At 46.5% G+C, this 18,233-nt stretch overlaps 1 protein-coding gene across 1 annotated transcript in view; it reads right to left on the reverse strand.

Moving 5' to 3' along the window:
* Positions 1-18,233, reverse strand: part of GALNT17 (polypeptide N-acetylgalactosaminyltransferase 17) — a 433,146-nt gene that overhangs the window by 199,032 nt on the left and 215,881 nt on the right. The window contains exons 4-5 of the mRNA XM_041750030.1: positions 15,813-15,987; positions 10,470-10,667 (exon numbers count right to left, since the gene is read on the reverse strand). Coding sequence (XP_041605964.1) covers positions 10,470-10,667; positions 15,813-15,987 — 373 coding nt within the window. The remainder of the gene's footprint in view (positions 1-10,469; positions 10,668-15,812; positions 15,988-18,233) is intronic.

Consider the following 18,233-nt stretch of genomic DNA (forward strand, 5'->3'; position numbering starts at 1 on the left):
TCTTGTAAAATAGATTACTGTTCTCAATGACAGATGAACAATCTGAGGCACAGGCAGGTAAAGTAGCTTGTCTGAGGTCTTGAAGAATGGGTCTGAAAGCACATCTACCCCTTTTACAAAGAAGTAAACTAAGGCTCAAAGCCAACCGTCAAAATCCCAGCCCCAAAACAGGTCATGGCAATGTTCTCTCCCTCCCATCACGCTGCCGACACATGGAGCCATCGAGAAGTGCTTGCTCCCAGCCTTGAGCATCATGAGAAGGCAGCAGTCCGCGGTGCCGGCTCTCCAGAGGGGACGCATGTCGTCCTGTATTTCCATGTGGGCTGGACCTGCTGCTTTCCCAGGAAGTGACAAAGTTGAGGAATGTGCTCTCTCAAGGTCCTGATCAACTGTGATCACTACTTGGCATTCTTTCCAGCTACAACCATCTGACCAAACAGCAAGTGCTGTAAAGAAATGGATATGGCTTCCCTGGACACTCTTACAGGACAGAAAACCAAGAATGCTTCATTGCTTCTCCAGCAGCCATTCTCATTCACGGAGCTCTCTTTTGGGGTCTCAAAAATGTGCAAACATGGAAAAACTTGATAAAGACTGAAACCAGGTTGCATATCCTCTGTCCTGCTTAGAACACAGTTTATACACAATAGGAATAAATGCTCCTGAAGCAAAGGAGTGACAAACACAGTATTGCAGAGCCAAACCCCCTGCCTGATTCTACTCGTAACGATGCTTCCTCCAGAGGGATTTGGAACCCCACAGGTGACCAGTATTGACCAAAATAACACCTCTATCAACGGGGCTTCTTCAGGATTGTTCCCCAAAGGAAGCAAGTAGAGTTTGGTGGAGGGTTGTTATTTTTAACTGTAAGTTGCCTCATGTCTTGCTTCTGTAGTAAAACTCCATTTACGGAAACTGATTATCTACGACATCTCGTGCCCGAACTTCAGAGAGTTCACAGTGAGTACTTTTCATCTGAGGGACCAAAAGCTTTGTTTGGAAATTTTCTACTCTTGGGACAATCCACCTTTACACACTGGGTATGGTTTGTGGATAAGAAAATGAAAAGCTCGTCTACATAGAGGGCAAGTGACCTGCCTAATGTCACAGACTCTTGGTGGCAAAATCAAACGGGTCATTTCTCTGTTACTGGACAACTGCAATGCAGGAAAAGAAGGTGGGGCTTATCCATGGTGTTTGTCTCTTCCTGAACTGGGACAGACTTCAGTTGGCACCTGAGCTAGATTCCTTTTCAGACTCTCCTTCCCTAGATCCAAAGGGAAGTACTAATCACTGTGGTCTTTAATCTGTCCTTCTGCACAACATGCTGTGGCTGGCCAGGATCAGATACACAGCCTAGGTTGGTCAAGACCAGGCTCTGGCCTTGGGTGATGGTCAACTTCTGCCCAGGATGCTCCTTGTTTTCTGATTCCCTGCTTGAGACTCTAACATAGACAGATTCTGTTGCTCTGGGATTTGACCCTACTTTTAGGTAGTTGGCATACTCTGTGTTGCCCTGCCACTTCCCTTCAAAGGGGGACCACACAAGACCAGGAGCCAAGAATTAATACCCAACTGTCTTATTCTCACTGCAAGACTGGCCATTTGCTGATGGCCATCAGCTCCTAAGATAGAATTCACATTCCATTTGATTCATCTATTCAAAGTACACAATTCAACAGCGTTTGGTAGGTTCACAGAGTTGTGCAATTCAACTTTAGAACATTCAAGTTTAGAACACCAAATTCAAGTTTAGAACATTTTTATCACTCTCCCAAAAAGCCCTGTACTCATCAGTAGTCCCTCCTCTCTCTGCACCTTCCCCAGGCCTAGACAACTGCTCTTCTGATTCTTGTCTTTCCCAATTACTGTTTCATCCATCTTCAGTCTACTTCATTGGACTGCTGGATCGATCTGGGCTTCTCTGGTTTTTAGACCTCTCCAGAGAATGGATTTCCTCTCCTTTTCAATGCACATTCCCTACCTTCAGCCTCCTCACCACACCCAACATAACTCAACCCTTTGGTGTAGTAAATGGCTAATTCAGTGGACTTGGGTTGCCCAAACCCTGCACGTTCTAAAGAAAGTACTAGCTCTGACCAGGGTCCGGGAACATAACTGATAAGCCCTTGAGGTATCCTGCCTGATAAGAGTGTCTTTGCATGCCTGAGGCCCTGTACTGTACTAGTTCAAGCTCTGGGTGTGGGGAGCTGGAGCCTGCGTAGCCAAAGGTTAATAACCTTACAGTCCATGCCTACATGACTGACCCCCTCTAAAAACCTTGGATGCCAAGACTCATGTGAACTTTCCTGTTGGCAATGCTTCATACCTGTTGTTACATGTCACTGCTGGGACATGAAGTATTGTCCATGCAACTCCATGGGAGGAGACAACCAGAAGCTCACACTTGGTTTCTCCAGGACTCTGTCCTATGCATCTTTTTCCTTTACTGATTTTAATCTGTACCCTTTTTACCAAAACAAGTCGATGAGCATGAACGCTATTCTGAGTTTTGTGAGTCATTCTAGTAAACCATCAAACCCAAACACACTCATCTTCATTCCTAGCCCTCTAGTCTCCCACATACCATGCCAGCCTGCAAGGCCCAGTTTCTGTCGCACCTTTTCCAGGAGAGACAGCACAATGGGTAAGAGTGCACACCCTGGGCAACTGGATTGGCTTCCCAACTTCATATCCTACTAAGTGTGTCACCTTGTGTAAAGAGCTTGCTCTGCCTGGGAGATGCAGACCATAATAATCCTTACCTCCATGGGCTAGTATCAAACGTAAATGGATTTGCAACATGTAAAGCATAAGACTAATGCCCAGCACCCAGAAAATTCCCACATTAGTTATGGTTTTTATGAGCTCTCCTGACCGTTCCACTCACAGAGTTCCCTCTTGCCAATAAATCCACACTTATCTGTGCTTAACGTACAATCGTGCCCACTTGGGTCCTGTGTCTCCAAACAGCCAGCGACCTCGTTCGGGAGGATCATGTCATTCACCACCACTGTCCCCGCCAAAAGCTCCCACATGGCAGAGCACACACAATTGGCTCCTAAAATATATTTGCTGATGCAGAGGGAAGATATTTCTATTTAAAAGTCTAGGAAAATCTGATTCTTCATGTAAGGATTTCCCCTTGTATAAGCCAGTCCTATTCCTCCAGGGAGGGAAAAACAAAACAAAACAAAACAAAACAAAAAACCTTCTGTCTATACCTTTGTGTGTAGAATCTGAGATACCAGCAACCACACATATCCAGGACAGCCCTTTCAACTAAAGAGAATCTAATAGCCTCTAATGGCTCCTATACCTTATAATTACGATCAAATTATATGTTGGATTTAGGATGGCTAATTATTAATCATCAGCCTGAATTAGTTGTTAATGAGTAATGCCACTAATTACAGGGTCACCTGACACAGAGCAGGCGGGTACCCCTGGCACCTCACAGAAAATGCCTAATTCAACTTTAGACAGTCCCTGGAAGCAGAGTGCTGGGACATGTCCCGTCTCTGGTGACCCCAGACCCCTGGTCTCCTGGTAAGTCACGGGATTTTACAGCCAGAAAGACCCGTAAAGATGCCCACTTGCCGAGCTGTGAGCTACACGCTTCTGAAGGCAGCTGGGCTAGGTTTCCATGAAGCCATGCTACACCCAGCCTAGGTGCCACCAGGCTACACAGATTACATCCCGTCGCTCTCATTTTTGCGGCTAGTTTTCATATATAGGTACATAAGCTTATAAATAATAAAATGTAAGTTTGTACCAAAGTACAAGTGAATTCACAGTTGTTCTTTTGTCAGGGAATTCTCATGGAAAAAAAAGTGTTGAATGTATATTCCCAGGCCCTCAAAACCGCCATCCGTTACTTCTTTGCTCTTGGCCAGCTCAGCCATCCTCGATTCCTTCTGGAAATTATTCCAGACCTTTATCACTTTCCCATAATCTCCCTAGCTCTCACTTTCAAGGCTGATTTCTCCTCCTCTGTCCTGAGGAAAATGTAGGTCATAAAGCATGAACTCTCTCCTCCCACTTTTCAAGACCAAACTACTGTTTGTGTTCTCGACCCGACCTCCTCCTTGCGCTTCAGGGACTTTCATTCCCAACCAGGCCCTCCTTCCTGTGTCCTCAGACCTTTCCTCTCAGTGCTCCGTGCCCTCAGTCGTGTGTACTGTGTGAAAACCCACTCTTCACATCCTCATCTGGGAAGAGGATGTTCAAGCAACAGGTGTCATATTCAAGGAGATCACGCAGAAAGTTCAATGTCAACAGCCAAGAAACAGCCAACAAGGGAGTGGAGTTTAGGAGAGGAATGCTTCCCTGCAGGGGAAGGCAGTGGGCAGTGTTGATGGTTTCACAATAGTGTGAGTATCCTTAATGCCACTGAATTCTATGCCGTAAAATGGTCAAGATGGTAAAACTTACATTGTGTGTACTCTACCACCTTAAACAAAATCATCAACAAAACAGAACAAGAGGGATGCCCAAGACTGTAGCTTACAAACCATGGAAACAACGTTAGTGTCCATCAATGGATGAACTAGATCAAGAAGATGTGATCTATCCATACAGCAGAATGCGATCTAGCCTTAAGAAAGAAGGAAATCTTGCCATTTGCAACAACTTGGATGAACCCAGAGGGCACAATGCTGAGTGGAATAAGCCAGACAGAGAAACACAAATACTGAATGATTGCACATACATATGGAATCTAAAAAAGTCAAACTCACAGGGAAACAGAGATTAGCATTGCAGTTGCCAGAGGCTGGGAGTAGGGGAAATGGGGAGTCACTGGCCCAAGGGTACAAACTTCCAATTATGAGATGCGTAAGTTCTGGAGATATAACATACAGCATGGTGACCATGGTTAATAATAATGCATTATATACTCGAAATTAACTGAGGAAACAGATCTTACGGGTTCTCACCATTTAAAAAAAGTAATTACGTGAAGTGATGGACATACTAAATAGCTTGATTGTGGTCACCATTTTGCAATGTGTACAGATTCCAGAACATCACATCGTGCACACTAAATAGTTTTCATTCGTCAATCATTTCTCAATAAAGCTTGAAAAAAGGTAAATGTTTAAAATGCATATGTAAATTAATTAACTGATTAATTACTTGGAAATACAAAGTGGCTCTGGAGTACAGGAGCCCTAGCAATAAGAGCGTGGGATAGATACCAAGGCAGAGGTGGAGGGAGCCCTGGGGGAGGCCCGAGGTAGGAGGGTCCCTGTCACCTTAATAAAGTAGCTTGGAGGTTCAGATCCCCCACACCCTACACAGAGCAACTGGAAGAACCTTCCTCTTGCCCTCCTGAGGAAGAGGTGAGTGGGTGACAGAAAGAATAAGGACTCCAGCCACTCTTCACTGCAAAGGGCCAGCCAGGGACAGGAGGGGATATTAATTTTTTTTTAAATAGACTCCATGCCCAGCGTGGAACCCAACACAGGGCTTGAACCAACCCCCCTGAGATCAAGAGCTGAGCTGAGACCAAGAGTCAGACGCTTAACAGACTCAACCACCCCGGCTCCCTGAGGAGATCTTAATTTCAAGGGAGTTCAAATTTTTTACAATGACATGAGATGGGATAATTTGTATAACGGACTGAGGTTGGTTTGTGACTTAAAGTGACCATAGGGCTTGTGTTACTGAAGAGTGATAAGAAACATCATGAGATCTACATGGGGTCTTCATGAGATCATCTGGGCTAAGGAAGAGCTCATTTCACTGAGCAAGGAGGAAACCGAGACAGTTGGGGTTTTATCAATTTACTCCATGAGTTCCTTTGTTTTTAAATAATTTTTTAAGTAATCTCTATATCCAATGTGGGGCTTAAACTCATGACCCTGAGATTAAGAGTCACATGCTCTACTGACTAGGCCAGCCAATCTACCCCATGAGTTCTACTTATTGAGTGCACTGGACATACATGCTCAGTCTCCCCCATTCTAAAAAACATATCATTTGATCTTATTTTCCATCCTCCAGTTTCTACCCATCACCTCCCTGAGTTGAGTCTGCCTCAAATACCTCACTCACTTTCCCAGCTTCTTCATGTCCCATCTGTTCCTCCACCCACTGCCAGCTAGCTTCAGACCCAAATACTCCCTTAAAATGGCTTCACCAAGGCCATGATGAACTGACCCTTTAAGCCCAATGGTGCTTTAGGTCTTCCTGTCATTAAATCTCTGACTCTGCTGGTTGTCCTCACATCTCTCCGACTATTCATCATGGCTTGTCAGTCTCCTTTACAAAGGCTCCCTTCATCCCGGGAATATTGGGGCTCTCCTTGTCTTTCTCTAATGGACTTCCAGGCAATCTCTCCTTCTGATTGCTAGCCCTGACCTCTCTTCAGAGCCTCAGATGTCATCCATCCATTCATTCACTGGCTAAAGATTTTCTGCAAACTAACTAAATGCCAGGTGGTAATTAGGCATCGAGACTACCGCTGTGAACTAGCCACAGTCCTGGCTTCATAAAGCAGATGGTCTGGGGGCCATTAAAGAATGGTAAAGAGAGGCTCTCCAGCTGGGAGGGGCAAGTAGAAACACCTAGCAGTGGTTCTTCAAATAAGCTCTGTGGATCATAAAGGCCTCCATAAACTTTGTGAAATTATATGCAAAGTTCTGCCCACTTGTACATGTTCATGGTTGATATAATCTATGCCTTTTGTTAGGTTAGCCAAAAGGTCCTTGACTCAAAAATGTCTAAAACCCACTGGTCTGATGACAGGTTACTAATGTGACACTGGGCATGATGTCACTCTGAAGAAAAATCAGGGCTTAAGTCATAGATGTGAGCCCCTTCTCTGAGAGGTGAGAGCTGGGTCAGGGATCCAAGGATTTCAATGAAGAATCATGGCAGCAGAGGGCAGTGACAGACAATGGGGATGACAGGGGGGCCTCAAGATAGGGGGGCCTCATGGCTTACCTCAAGCTCCAAAAAGTCTAACTGTGCTTCTCCTATAGCTCCAAGTAACACTCCCCAAATCCCCCAGTCCCGCCATGATGCCATATACCACAGGTGCTCCCTGTGCGGGAAACAGCAACCATAGCTGTCCTGGGGATGACAGAGGTCTCTCTCATAGCTTTGAAGAAGAGGGATTTGGGGCCACATTTTGAAGTCAGGAGATTTCATGGAATGATCTAGATTTTTTAAAAGATGTTATCCATTTATTCATAAGAGACACAGCGAAAGAGAGGCAGAGACACAGGCAGAGGGAGGAGCCCAATGCAGGACTCGATCCCAGGATCCCGGGATCACGACCTGAGCTGAAGGCAGATGCTCAACCCTTGAGCCACCCAGGCATCCCAGAATGATCTAGATGTGTGTCTTCTCTTTACAAAGTCTGAGGACCCAACAGCCCTGTGTCCCCACCCTCTACCCATCACAGGGGGCTGGTAGCTGCCTCCTTGGGTGGGGCATGTATATACTTCAGGCTCCATGCCCCAGCCTCATACTTGGACTCTGCTCTCTTTCATGGCACCTGCCCACTCTCCACTCCAGAAGCTCCGGTGGAGACAAGGAAGAGCAGAGGACAAATGGAAAACCGTGGGAAATAAACTATTTACCAGGCAGCAGAAAAAAAAGATCTATATACAGGAAGATAAAGGAAAAAGTAAAACAGAAAGGATATAAATTTTCGTTTTTTAAGGATACAAATTTTCTTAATGCAAAATCTCCTATATTATGTTGTCTACTAGGAAGACTCAGGATCTACAGCCTCATCTAGCTGAACGCTATTTGGATTGTGAAAATGTGCTCCCCATCCCATCCTTCACCAGAATAAAGGCATTACTATTAAAATATTAGGAACACAATGGGGAGTGGAAACCACCATATCCTAACATTTAAGAAATCACAGTGTATCTGCATAATAACATCAGAAGGGCCATAAAAATTCCTTCTTACAATTAAATAGCTCCATCCACTATTAACAAATTAAGCATTTCATAAGTTATGATACATTAAAAAGAGATCATTGATATTTGATTCTGTTTTGTACATCAGAGATACATGTAATATTAATGACTCATGATCACGACTCTATTTTCTTGAGTCTTTTTAAAGTGCATATTAATCATCTGCTAATATTACCGTAACTCATAAAATACACGCTAAATCTCGGCTTAGTGCCTTTCATCTGTAGGAAAAGCTATGTTTTCTGGGTATCTTACAGCATGGCACTGTACCCACTGCTTTCCCTCTGGGGCTAACACCCCTGTTGCACACCCATTCCCTCATCTGTCACAGCTGGAGGTCAGCCACCCTGTGTGTCAGGAAGGAAGTACCGTGTGTGCTCAGTTCAATAGCATTAATTTCATTCATGTTATTGTGCTACCAATCTCTAGAATTCTTTTCATCTTGCAAAACTGAAACTCATACCCATCAAATAACAACTCCCCATTCCTCTCGTCGTTCCGGCGCCTGGCAAGTACCATTCTTCTATCTGTCTCTATGGATTTGGCTATTCTAGGTACCTCACGAGTGGAATTATACGGTATTTGTCTTTGGTAGCTAGTTTATTTCACTTAGCATAATGTCTCCAAGGTTTATCCATGCTGTAGCATATGTCAGAATTCCCTTCCTTTTTTAAGGCTGAATGATGTTCCATTGTGTGTATACACGACGTTTTATCCACCCATCCATCTGCTGGTGGACATTTTGGGTTACTTCCACCCTCTGGCTATTGTGAACAATGCTGCTATGACCATGGGTGTGCAAATATCTCTTTCAACTCTTTTGGGTATGTACCCAGATGTGAAACTGCTGGATTGTGTGGTAATTCTATTTTTAATTTTTTGATGAACCATCACACTGGTTTTCCATAGCAGCTGCATGATTTTATATTTCTACGAGCAATGTTCAAGGATTCCAATTTCTCCACATTATCGCCAACACTTGTTCCTTTCTGCTCTTTCGTTTGTTTGTTTGATAGTAGCCATCCTAATGGATGTGAGGTGGTATCTCACCCGTTAAATTTAAATATCCCCAAAGGTTATGCCTTGCTTCCCAGGTAGCACCTTAGTGATGAGTTTACATTATTATTTGCAAGAAGCCAAGAATGTGTTCATGCAGCATTGCACAACAGCACTGAACATCTAGGTTGGGATGGAAACTGAGTCACGAGACATCTTTGGTGGAGGAAGTTACTGGCCCAAAACATCACCTTCCTTGTTGCACAAATTCACCCAAGGGCAGCTCTATTCTAATGCCATTAGTTCCTCAGGTTTCAATCTGAGCAGGAAAATAAGAGAACATGAGGCATCTTAGTTATTTAAAATGTGACAAGTCTGAACTTCAAAACCACCTGCAGAAACTCCTCATTCTATTCCACAATTGCTTCTTGCCATCCTCCTGTATGCCCACAAACACTGCCCTAAAACCAGGCCAAGGTAGGAAAGCCTCCTCCACCTCTTCTAACTTAAGACAAAACCATGATGATCTTAAGTCTGTATGGCCTTTCAGCAGAATTCCCAGAAAGTACTGAACGAGAAGTCGGATATCATCTTCGTGAGAAATCAGAGCATCTATGCTGGGCTGAACAATGCCCCCTGCCAAAAACAAATCCACATCCTAATCTCTGGAACCTGCAAATGTTATCTAACGTGGGAAAAAGGACTTTGTAGATGTGATTCACCTTGGGCCAGAGGATTATCTTAGATTACCACACGTACCGTAAATGTCATCACAGGGGCCCATCACACTGGAGGCAGGAAAGTCCGAGGGAGAAGAAAGGCATGTGATGAAGGAAGAGGAGGAAGAGGGATGTGATGTAGCCACAATCCAAAGAATGAGGACCTCTATGAGTTGAAAAGGCACAGACATGGATTCTCCCCTACAGCTTCCAGAAGGATCCCCACCCTGTGCACACACTGAGTTTAGTTCTGTAAGAGCTCATTTCGGACCTCTGACCTGTGGAGTGTGAGACAATATGTCTGCATGTTCCCAGCCACCATACTGGGAGTAATCTGTCACAGCAGCCATAGGAATATGGCACCAAAGTTAACCTACGTCATTCAGCATCCCTTACACAGGAGCTCCCCAGCTGGGGTACCACAGGGTATTGATCGCCTTGTCTCTGGGGGCAGCAGGGCAGGACCCAGGCAAGAGTCATCCAGAGCTGCCCCAAGGCCCTCCGGTTGTCCCCGGCTGTCCTGAGCACAGCCCATCGAAGATGGGGATGAATAAAAGGAGGCAAACATTCCTATCGTTTCAATCTCTCAGGATCGCTATCTGATAAGCTGCACTTGAAAACTTGAGCTAAAGAAGCAAACTGTGGTGTCTTTGCTCAGCAAGAAAGCCCCGATGGCAGGACACCGTGAAGGCCCGCAGCAGCTTCTGCACCCTGCCGGTCCTCCCCGGGGGGCCTCTCTGCACCCCTCACTCTGGCTCCCCCCGTCTCCACGATCTGGGGACACCAGGGCTCCCGGAGTCTGCTTGCCACCTACCTGATGGGGAGAGAAGGGTCTCCGGCGTCCCACCAGTCTTTTGGGGGGCTGATGTACATGCACCACAGCTCCCAGCTGTAGCCATGGGCCGAGTTCTCGTACCGCTGCACCTCAAAGGTGTCCTGTTTGATGTTGTCGATGGACGGGAGGATCACTCGCTTCCGGTTCTCTTGGATTCGGGACAGAACTGGCTCGGCCCTGAAACACAGGGAGGTAGAAATAAAATCTCTCTCCTGCGGCACATCTACCCCTCCACCGGCACCGGGCCCCCAACACCACAGAGAAGGAATAGCAGGAATGTAGCTAAAGGGTGGGGAGGGCTCCAGGGCAGGCCGGGGCTCAGATGGAAACTGAGGCACCGGGGTGGATGGTGCAATGTGAGCGCGCTCACTGCAAGGCAGTGCAGTGCAGCTCGTGCCCTGGCCTGGAGGGATCATACAGCGCTGCTGCCCAGGGCCCGAGAGGTCGGGAGCAAGGCTTCAGAACCCGGGGGCCTCTCCCCAGAAAGCCCCAGGCCTCTCTTGTGCTGACGGCCCAAAAGCAGCCAAGGCAAGCCTGTCCTTCCCACTCTGACTGCACACAGCTCGCTCTGCACCACGGATTCCCAGCATTTGCCAGTTCCCCTCAGGCGCTGCTTGATGCTTCTTGTTTCTTCTGCAGGAGCTGAATTTTCTTCCCCAAAATGGGTCACTTCTGCCCTTGGTGGCCTGCTTTTAATAAGCATCTCACCAGCTTCTCGGTGTGTGTGACTATTTCAGTTGTTTCAATTGATTATTTAATTGATTTCCTAAAAGGGATCTAATTGAATTGGTTAGCAATGGCAGGAGGGAACTCACTGAATGCAGAGGCAGGCGGAACCCTGCCTCCCCGCGAGCCTGCCCGCTCAGGGCTGTGGCGGGAGACAGGCAGGGGGACCTGGCTCCAGGTTCAAGGTACCGCCCTGACGGCTTAGGAGGAAGCAGATGGTCAGACTCCCCCACCAGCATGTGTCTCCAAGGCAGACGTAGGAAAAGATTGTTTCCTATATTCGAGAAGGAAAAGATGGCTCTCGTAAGCCAGGGCATTAATCTCCCTGCTTAGAACAGAGCTCAGGCTTTGGAAAAGAGTCAAGTGAAAATCCCATTCCTCTGCATTATTTGGAAGAATAATGAGAACGCTCGGCCTGCCTCCCATCTCTTTTCATTTCCAGCTATTGAATTACCTGTTGGCTCATCTCATCTTTCTATTTAAAACAAGCAATAAAATATACCCTGGGCCATTGACTGCCTCCAATCCTTTTGCACACACCGTACAGGCTGAAGCCAAATGGGACTCACTTGTCAACGGTTTCCAGATACACTTCTGAGTTTCACCCCTCCAAACACCTGCTCATGCTGTTCTCCTCCGGGAATGCTCTTGGCCACTGACAAAAAGTCTAGTTACCTATGGAGTCTCACCAGATCAAGTGCCACATCTCCCAAGAAGCCGTCCTTGATTTCTCTGGAGGAGGGCTCTCTCCTTCCAGCTCTTGGACCATCTTCTCCACCTTATCAAGTCACTCTGGCTACATGTTGTCTTTGCTAATCTTGGAACACACATTATTTTCCCTAATGAGCTAAGGGTAGCTGGTATTTATGGAGCCCTTGCCATGTGCTAGGTGCCATTCTAAATATTCCATATGGGCCAGGCTGACTAACAGATCTCACAATGGTCCTATGAAGTAGACAGTATGACCCGTGTTTGACCAATGAGGTAAAGTCGCTTGCCCCAGGCCACACAGCCAGCTGGTGGCAGAGCCGGGTCTCTAACCTGGATGCTCTGGCTTCATGCCCTACCCATGAGCTCTACTGTGACCTCCACTGGGTCAGGCTCCACCGGTCTGGTGGCCTGCTGTATAGAAGCATTCAGTTCAGCCCGTCGCTGTGATGAACTTCTAAGCGCAGGGCCAGAAGGCCTTCTTTCTGCTAACGCTTCTGATGCTGCAGAGCATGATCTCTGGGTCTGCGATGAAGGTACACCTGTTCCCAGTGATCTGCACCCCTCCCTGGAGACATCCCACCTTTACCACCTGGCCGCCTGTGCTTCCCTGCAGAGGGCACACTCCCTCCCTCACTCCCAGGCCACATGTGCCCCGCTCTGGCCCTTGGGGTGTGAGCCAAAAGGATGACGTCATATCGGAGCAGCTGCTCCACTAGCCACACCCCGGCTCCTCCCCCGAGCCACAAACGTGGGATGTCCTCGACAGAGTCGTGCTTCCTGTCACTTCAGGCCGCAGAACAGGACATGTGTCTCTCACTTCAATACAGATTTGTATTTGATATTTTAAAATGGTCTGCGTTTGGCCATTTGTGCTACTTCAAGCTGGAAGCACATCTTCTGGAGAGCAAATCAGCTAAGAATCGGGTTTATTCAGGGAAGCAGCCTCCGATTCTCTGAGACCCATGAATGTCTCCACGTGACTTGCTACCCCGCCTACCCCTCCCTGGTCACCCCAGGATGGAGCAGCCACGACAGTCACAGGGGCTGCCCACTGCTGGGGTGTTCGTACCTGAGGCGGCACTACGTGCCCTTGCTGAGAAATGCCTACCACCTGATTGTGTTTTTAGATAATAATACCATTATCTTACGATCCCCAGACCCATAGCCCCTAACTAAAATTCCTGGATTTTAGAAACAGGGAGAAGAGTACCATGTCTAGGGGGCCAATATAGCTACACCAAATAAATAAAAACAGCCTCACTTTGGCAATCATCAGATTGCTAATTTACAGACTTTATATTTTTTTAAATTTTTGTTCTCTTTAGGTGGCTGCTTTAACACTGCTTATTAGCACCATAACAAATGTAGACTTAGATAATCCAACGAATCCACCAGGCAACTCTTATTTCACGCCTTCCCATTAACAGCTTAAGGCATTTTACTACAAGTTCCCACAACCTCTAATCTTTTCACAATAAAGTAGGCTGGCATATGAAATAAAATACATGACTATCTCCTATGTGATCTCTTATAGTCGTATTTACACTTTATATATATTACAGTCTAAAAACTGTTAACTATCAAAGTTCCCTTCCAAGAACAGAAAACGAATTCCAGTTTTTTAAACAAAAAGGACACGGTCTTGGAAGGACTTTACATAAGCAGCCAGGTGTGTAACCTGTACAAAATTAAGCTGTTTTAAATTACAGATTATAAGCAACTGACTGCAAATAGTCCTTTCTTCTCTGTACTACATTTTGGCTAATATTGCAAAACTAATGCCAGTCTTAAAAGTTGCTATTACCAATTCCATTGACTTCAGCAAGGTATCTGAAGTTATAACAAAGACCCCTTGGGTCTCAGAATGCAGAGCACATGTGGAGTCAAGCCACAGTCACAGGCAGTTGACCTGCTACATGGACAAGATGAAAATCTTTGTTGTCATGATTCACCGATGTTGGAGATTATTATTGCGGTATAACCTGGTGAAGGTTGAGACACAGTGTAGTGTCTACCTTGTAATGAAGGACCATAGGGACATATGTCACTCTGGTAAACATGTGGAAACTAAGTGTGATGAACATAGAGACCAGTTAGACTCTAGGCTACATGAGGGCAGATACCAAATCCTGCCAGATTCTGAACCCTGGCTGAGTGACCAACTGTCTCAGTTTGTCTAGGACTGTTCTGGTTTTACCAAGGAAAGTCCTGCATTTCAGGAAATCCTTCAGCACTGGGCAGAACAGCTGGTCACCTCACCTCTGGCCTAGGACACTGTATGGGACAATAGTAGGCAACTAGCAAATATTTGTCAAAAGGAGGATGCAGGCAGCCATTGCGTTTAGATGCATGATGATGAGGATGTGAGATGGGTGAGTGGAGGTCGAGGCCAAGGGGGAAGGGCAGACATCCAAAATAAAAGGGAAAATCAGCTAGAGCTAGAGGTGATGATAGCTAGAGGCTGACATGATGGGGAGGGAAGAGTCAAGTGAAAGGGGACATGGAGAGAATCACCAGTTTTGATAGAAAAGAATCAGGAAGGGAAGGATGCAGCAAAAAAGGGAAAAAGCTCCAATAGAGTATTCAAGTGCATCTGTTCAGAAGACTTCCAGTTCAATGATTCTCAAACCTGAGCAAGCATCAGAGTTACCTGGAGCGCTGGTTAAAACAGATTGCTAGACCCACTCCCAGAGCTTCTGATTGCAGAGGTCTTGGGGAACCCAAGAATCTGCATCTCAAACAGGCTCCCAGATGATGCTGCTGATCTGGGGACCACACTTTGAGAACCACTGATGAGAGATAAACAACTCCGAAGCTTAGGGGAGGTCGGGGCTGCAAACATACAGCTGTGTGTCACCAAGTCTGATGGCGGCAGAAAAACCAGGAAAGAACACTAGTGTCTGAGATGACACTAGATACCCAGGTGCACTTGAAGGAGCCAGTGTTAACTGTGACCCCAGCTTCCAAATCTTCACACGCTCACACACACAACCATTCTCCTTTGATCCAGCCATTAAAGAGATTCTAAAGTGTGCTGCAAATGGAGAAGAGCAGATGTTTTAATGTTTCAATGGTAATGGATAGTGGCTCTTCCAATCTGGTACTGCGAACGGCATTTATTTAAGATCGCACCAGTGAATTGACACATGTCCCAAACATGGTTTGTGAAATGAAAGACTCTGCTTCTTAGGAATTAAGCAAACGGAGCACAGGTTATTTAACCTCTGACTTGGTTTACCTAAACTGGGCAGTCAGCAACACCCATGTGACCATGCTTTTCAAATCTACAGCCCTAATCTAAAGTCAGCACGCTCACTGAGTGATTTGGGCATTTTGAGGCTTTACTACTCTTGTATCCTAAGTCTCCTCTCCCATGTGCTCCCCACAATCTCTTCCAGACTGTTCTTTTTACCACCTGGGAAACCATCCGAGGCCACACCTGCAAAGTTATGAACCCCCCCTTCCTACAAACGACGTTAAAGATAATCCCATGTGTTTTCAAGAGTAGGTAGGATTATAATAGATCTCTTTCCTCCAAATATCACTCAACCATCCTCCTCACACAAGGGGACAGACAAGCAGGAAAAGAGAGCAAATAAGGTTCTCTTGACCCCTTGGCAAGGATTATCAAGAGTTCTGTCTAATTAATATGTCATCCTCACTGGAATTTTGATGATGGTGGTGATGACCACAACAATGAGGAGCAGAGGAGACAGCACACTATTCCCTGCTTCCCGGTTTTATCCCAGATTATCAACCCACCCTTCTTCATTGGTCCAGCAGCCCTAGAGGAAACAGGTGAAGTTTCCACCTCCCAGATTCTAACTCCTTCTGACCACACTACTGCAGGTCCTGAATGCCCCTAGGGTCCAGCTTGTGACCTACCAGCCAGCAGTGAATTCCACGTGGGCATCAAAGAAGCCAGTGACCTGGCCAGTGGCCACTTTCCAGCCCTCGATGCGAGCTCGGATTAGGCCCTCTCTTTTTTGGTTGCGCACCACCTTCACCAGCCCAGGGTAGCGCTTGTGAACGTACTCCTCCAAGGGGGCCTTCAGCTCCTCTGCAAATGACAAAATGCAAGAAAGTCCATCAACATGGCGTTTCACATGTGTGTACAACCCACCAGGATGCCAACAGATCTTCAGGAAGTTCGGAGAGGCAAGAGTTGGCATGTTAGTAATTTTTGTAGAAGAGACAACTCAGGCAGCGTGAGGTCAGAAGATATTGCTGACACACCAGCCCAGGACCACAGTGCTCGCCCCGCATCCCAGGTATACAGTTGGGCAGAGTCCACACCTGGCTTTTACTTTCTGACTGCTACAGGCCAGCAGATGTCTTTTGAGGTTTTTCTTTGTGGCCTTTCCTCCTTTCTAGGCCAGCATTCCTGTCCTCCCACTGTCCCCTGGGTCCTGTTATCCCACGTCTAGAGAGGTTTTCCCATCTGTACATACACTGGTTCATACAGTACATGTCCTGGGTGGTCCAGACCCACAGTCATGCACCGATGCAAAGTTATCACGCTTGTTCCTTTGGTCTTCGTTTAACAAAGCAATCTTTGCCTAGGAGTAGAAATGCTGCTCTTGCAGCCAGCCTAATGCTAGCAGAGATGGAACATTCTTCTGCAAGAAGCAAGTGGTATAAAGTGTTATTTATATGATCTAATTTAATCCTTACAACAACCTAGGAAGGAACTAGATCAATTCCATTAATTAACTAGATTAATTCCACTTTGCAAATTAAGAAACTGTCTTGGGGAGGCTAACCTGTCCCGACATCACACACCTACCAATGGAAGAGCTAGAACATGAACCAAATGTGTCTAACTCCATAGGCAAGATGGTTGACACCTTTCTGTACCTGAGAAATCACCAGATGTAGGAGGGCGAGCAGGGAACTCATAGATATGCACACTGCGAGGATCCACCCTTGGAGAGTCTCATGCTGTAGGTCACTCATGGGGCTTGAGAGCATTCTAGGGGATTCTGATATAAGCAGTCCACAGATCATACTTTAAGAGACATTCTTTTCTAACTTCACTTCACTGGGTCAGAAACTTCTACTGAGGCATAGCGTGTGCTTGGGTACTGACACTGGAGTCAGGCTGCCTAGGGTTCAGAACCTAGTGCAGTCAGGCATCACCTGAGTGGCCCTGGGTGATTTAGCCAATCAATCCATGCCTCAATCTATCTCCTCCTTTGCTGAAGGAAGATGATAATCATCATATAGACCTTCTAGGGTGATGGTGAAGACTACGTGAGTTACTATAGACGGAATGCCGAGAACCACTGCTGCCACAATGGAAAGGCTCAACCTTGAGTAGCTGGCACTAGTCATATTTTTCCCTCTTTCCATCCACATAGGTGCAGGACACTCGGACAGAGATTTCAGAGCACCCCAGGGTGCCTGGGGAAGCTGCAACCATGATGGGAGAGGCCTACAGGCTAGATGATGGCTCTCAAACTGGAGGGCATGGCAGGACCACCTAGGGGTGCAGAAACAGAGTGCTGGGCCCCTTCCCCACAGTTCATTTTCAGAAGGTCGGGGGTGAGGCCCTAGTATTTGTGTTTCTAACCAGATCCAGGGAGTGCCTATGCTGGAGTACGGGGAACCACTTTGAGAACCACCTAGCTCACACCACATAGGGCTTGTTGGCACATGCTTGGTGCATCATACACCCTCAAGAAATTATTTATTGTTGGTGTTTTCACCAACTGGTTTCACCGGCACTTGCCATCATCTCAGGGTTGTGAGGGGGCTGGTGGAGAAGCCAGGCTGCAGGGACCCTCTGCTTCTTCACTCACTGTTAACTAAGAGAAGGATAATCGAATATATGGGTTTTCAGCTTCTAGAAACCATCTACTGACTGAATGTTGGCTGGATTTTCCCGTCTATTAATTAAATTTCTTGGAACAAAAATTCTAGCAAGAGTGTTGGGCAGGCCATGCCTGCTTGGCTTTTCACTCAGTGGGTGGGCAGTGGATGAAGGGACATGCCATGGAAGGCAATGGATCATGCATGGGCACTGCACCCACGGAATGGTACAATGAGAAACCTACCCATTCACTAGGATTAGCCCATGGTGATAGTAATTTGGGGAATCTCTGTAGGTACAGGTTATTCTGAGTGCCAAGTGCAAAGCACTATACCAGGGGACCTACAGGCACTGCTACCCTTTAGCTGCTGGGTGACCTGGGGCCTGGTAACTGGATGGCAATCCCTAGACCTGCCAGTCACCATGTCTAAATGCCAAGTGGTTTCTTCATTTGTCCCGTGGTTATGACCGAGACACTCTACTGAGGGTGGAGA

Source organism: Vulpes lagopus, chromosome 3, assembly GCF_018345385.1.
Source record: "Vulpes lagopus strain Blue_001 chromosome 3, ASM1834538v1, whole genome shotgun sequence".
NCBI classification, from domain to species: Eukaryota; Metazoa; Chordata; class Mammalia; order Carnivora; family Canidae; genus Vulpes; species Vulpes lagopus.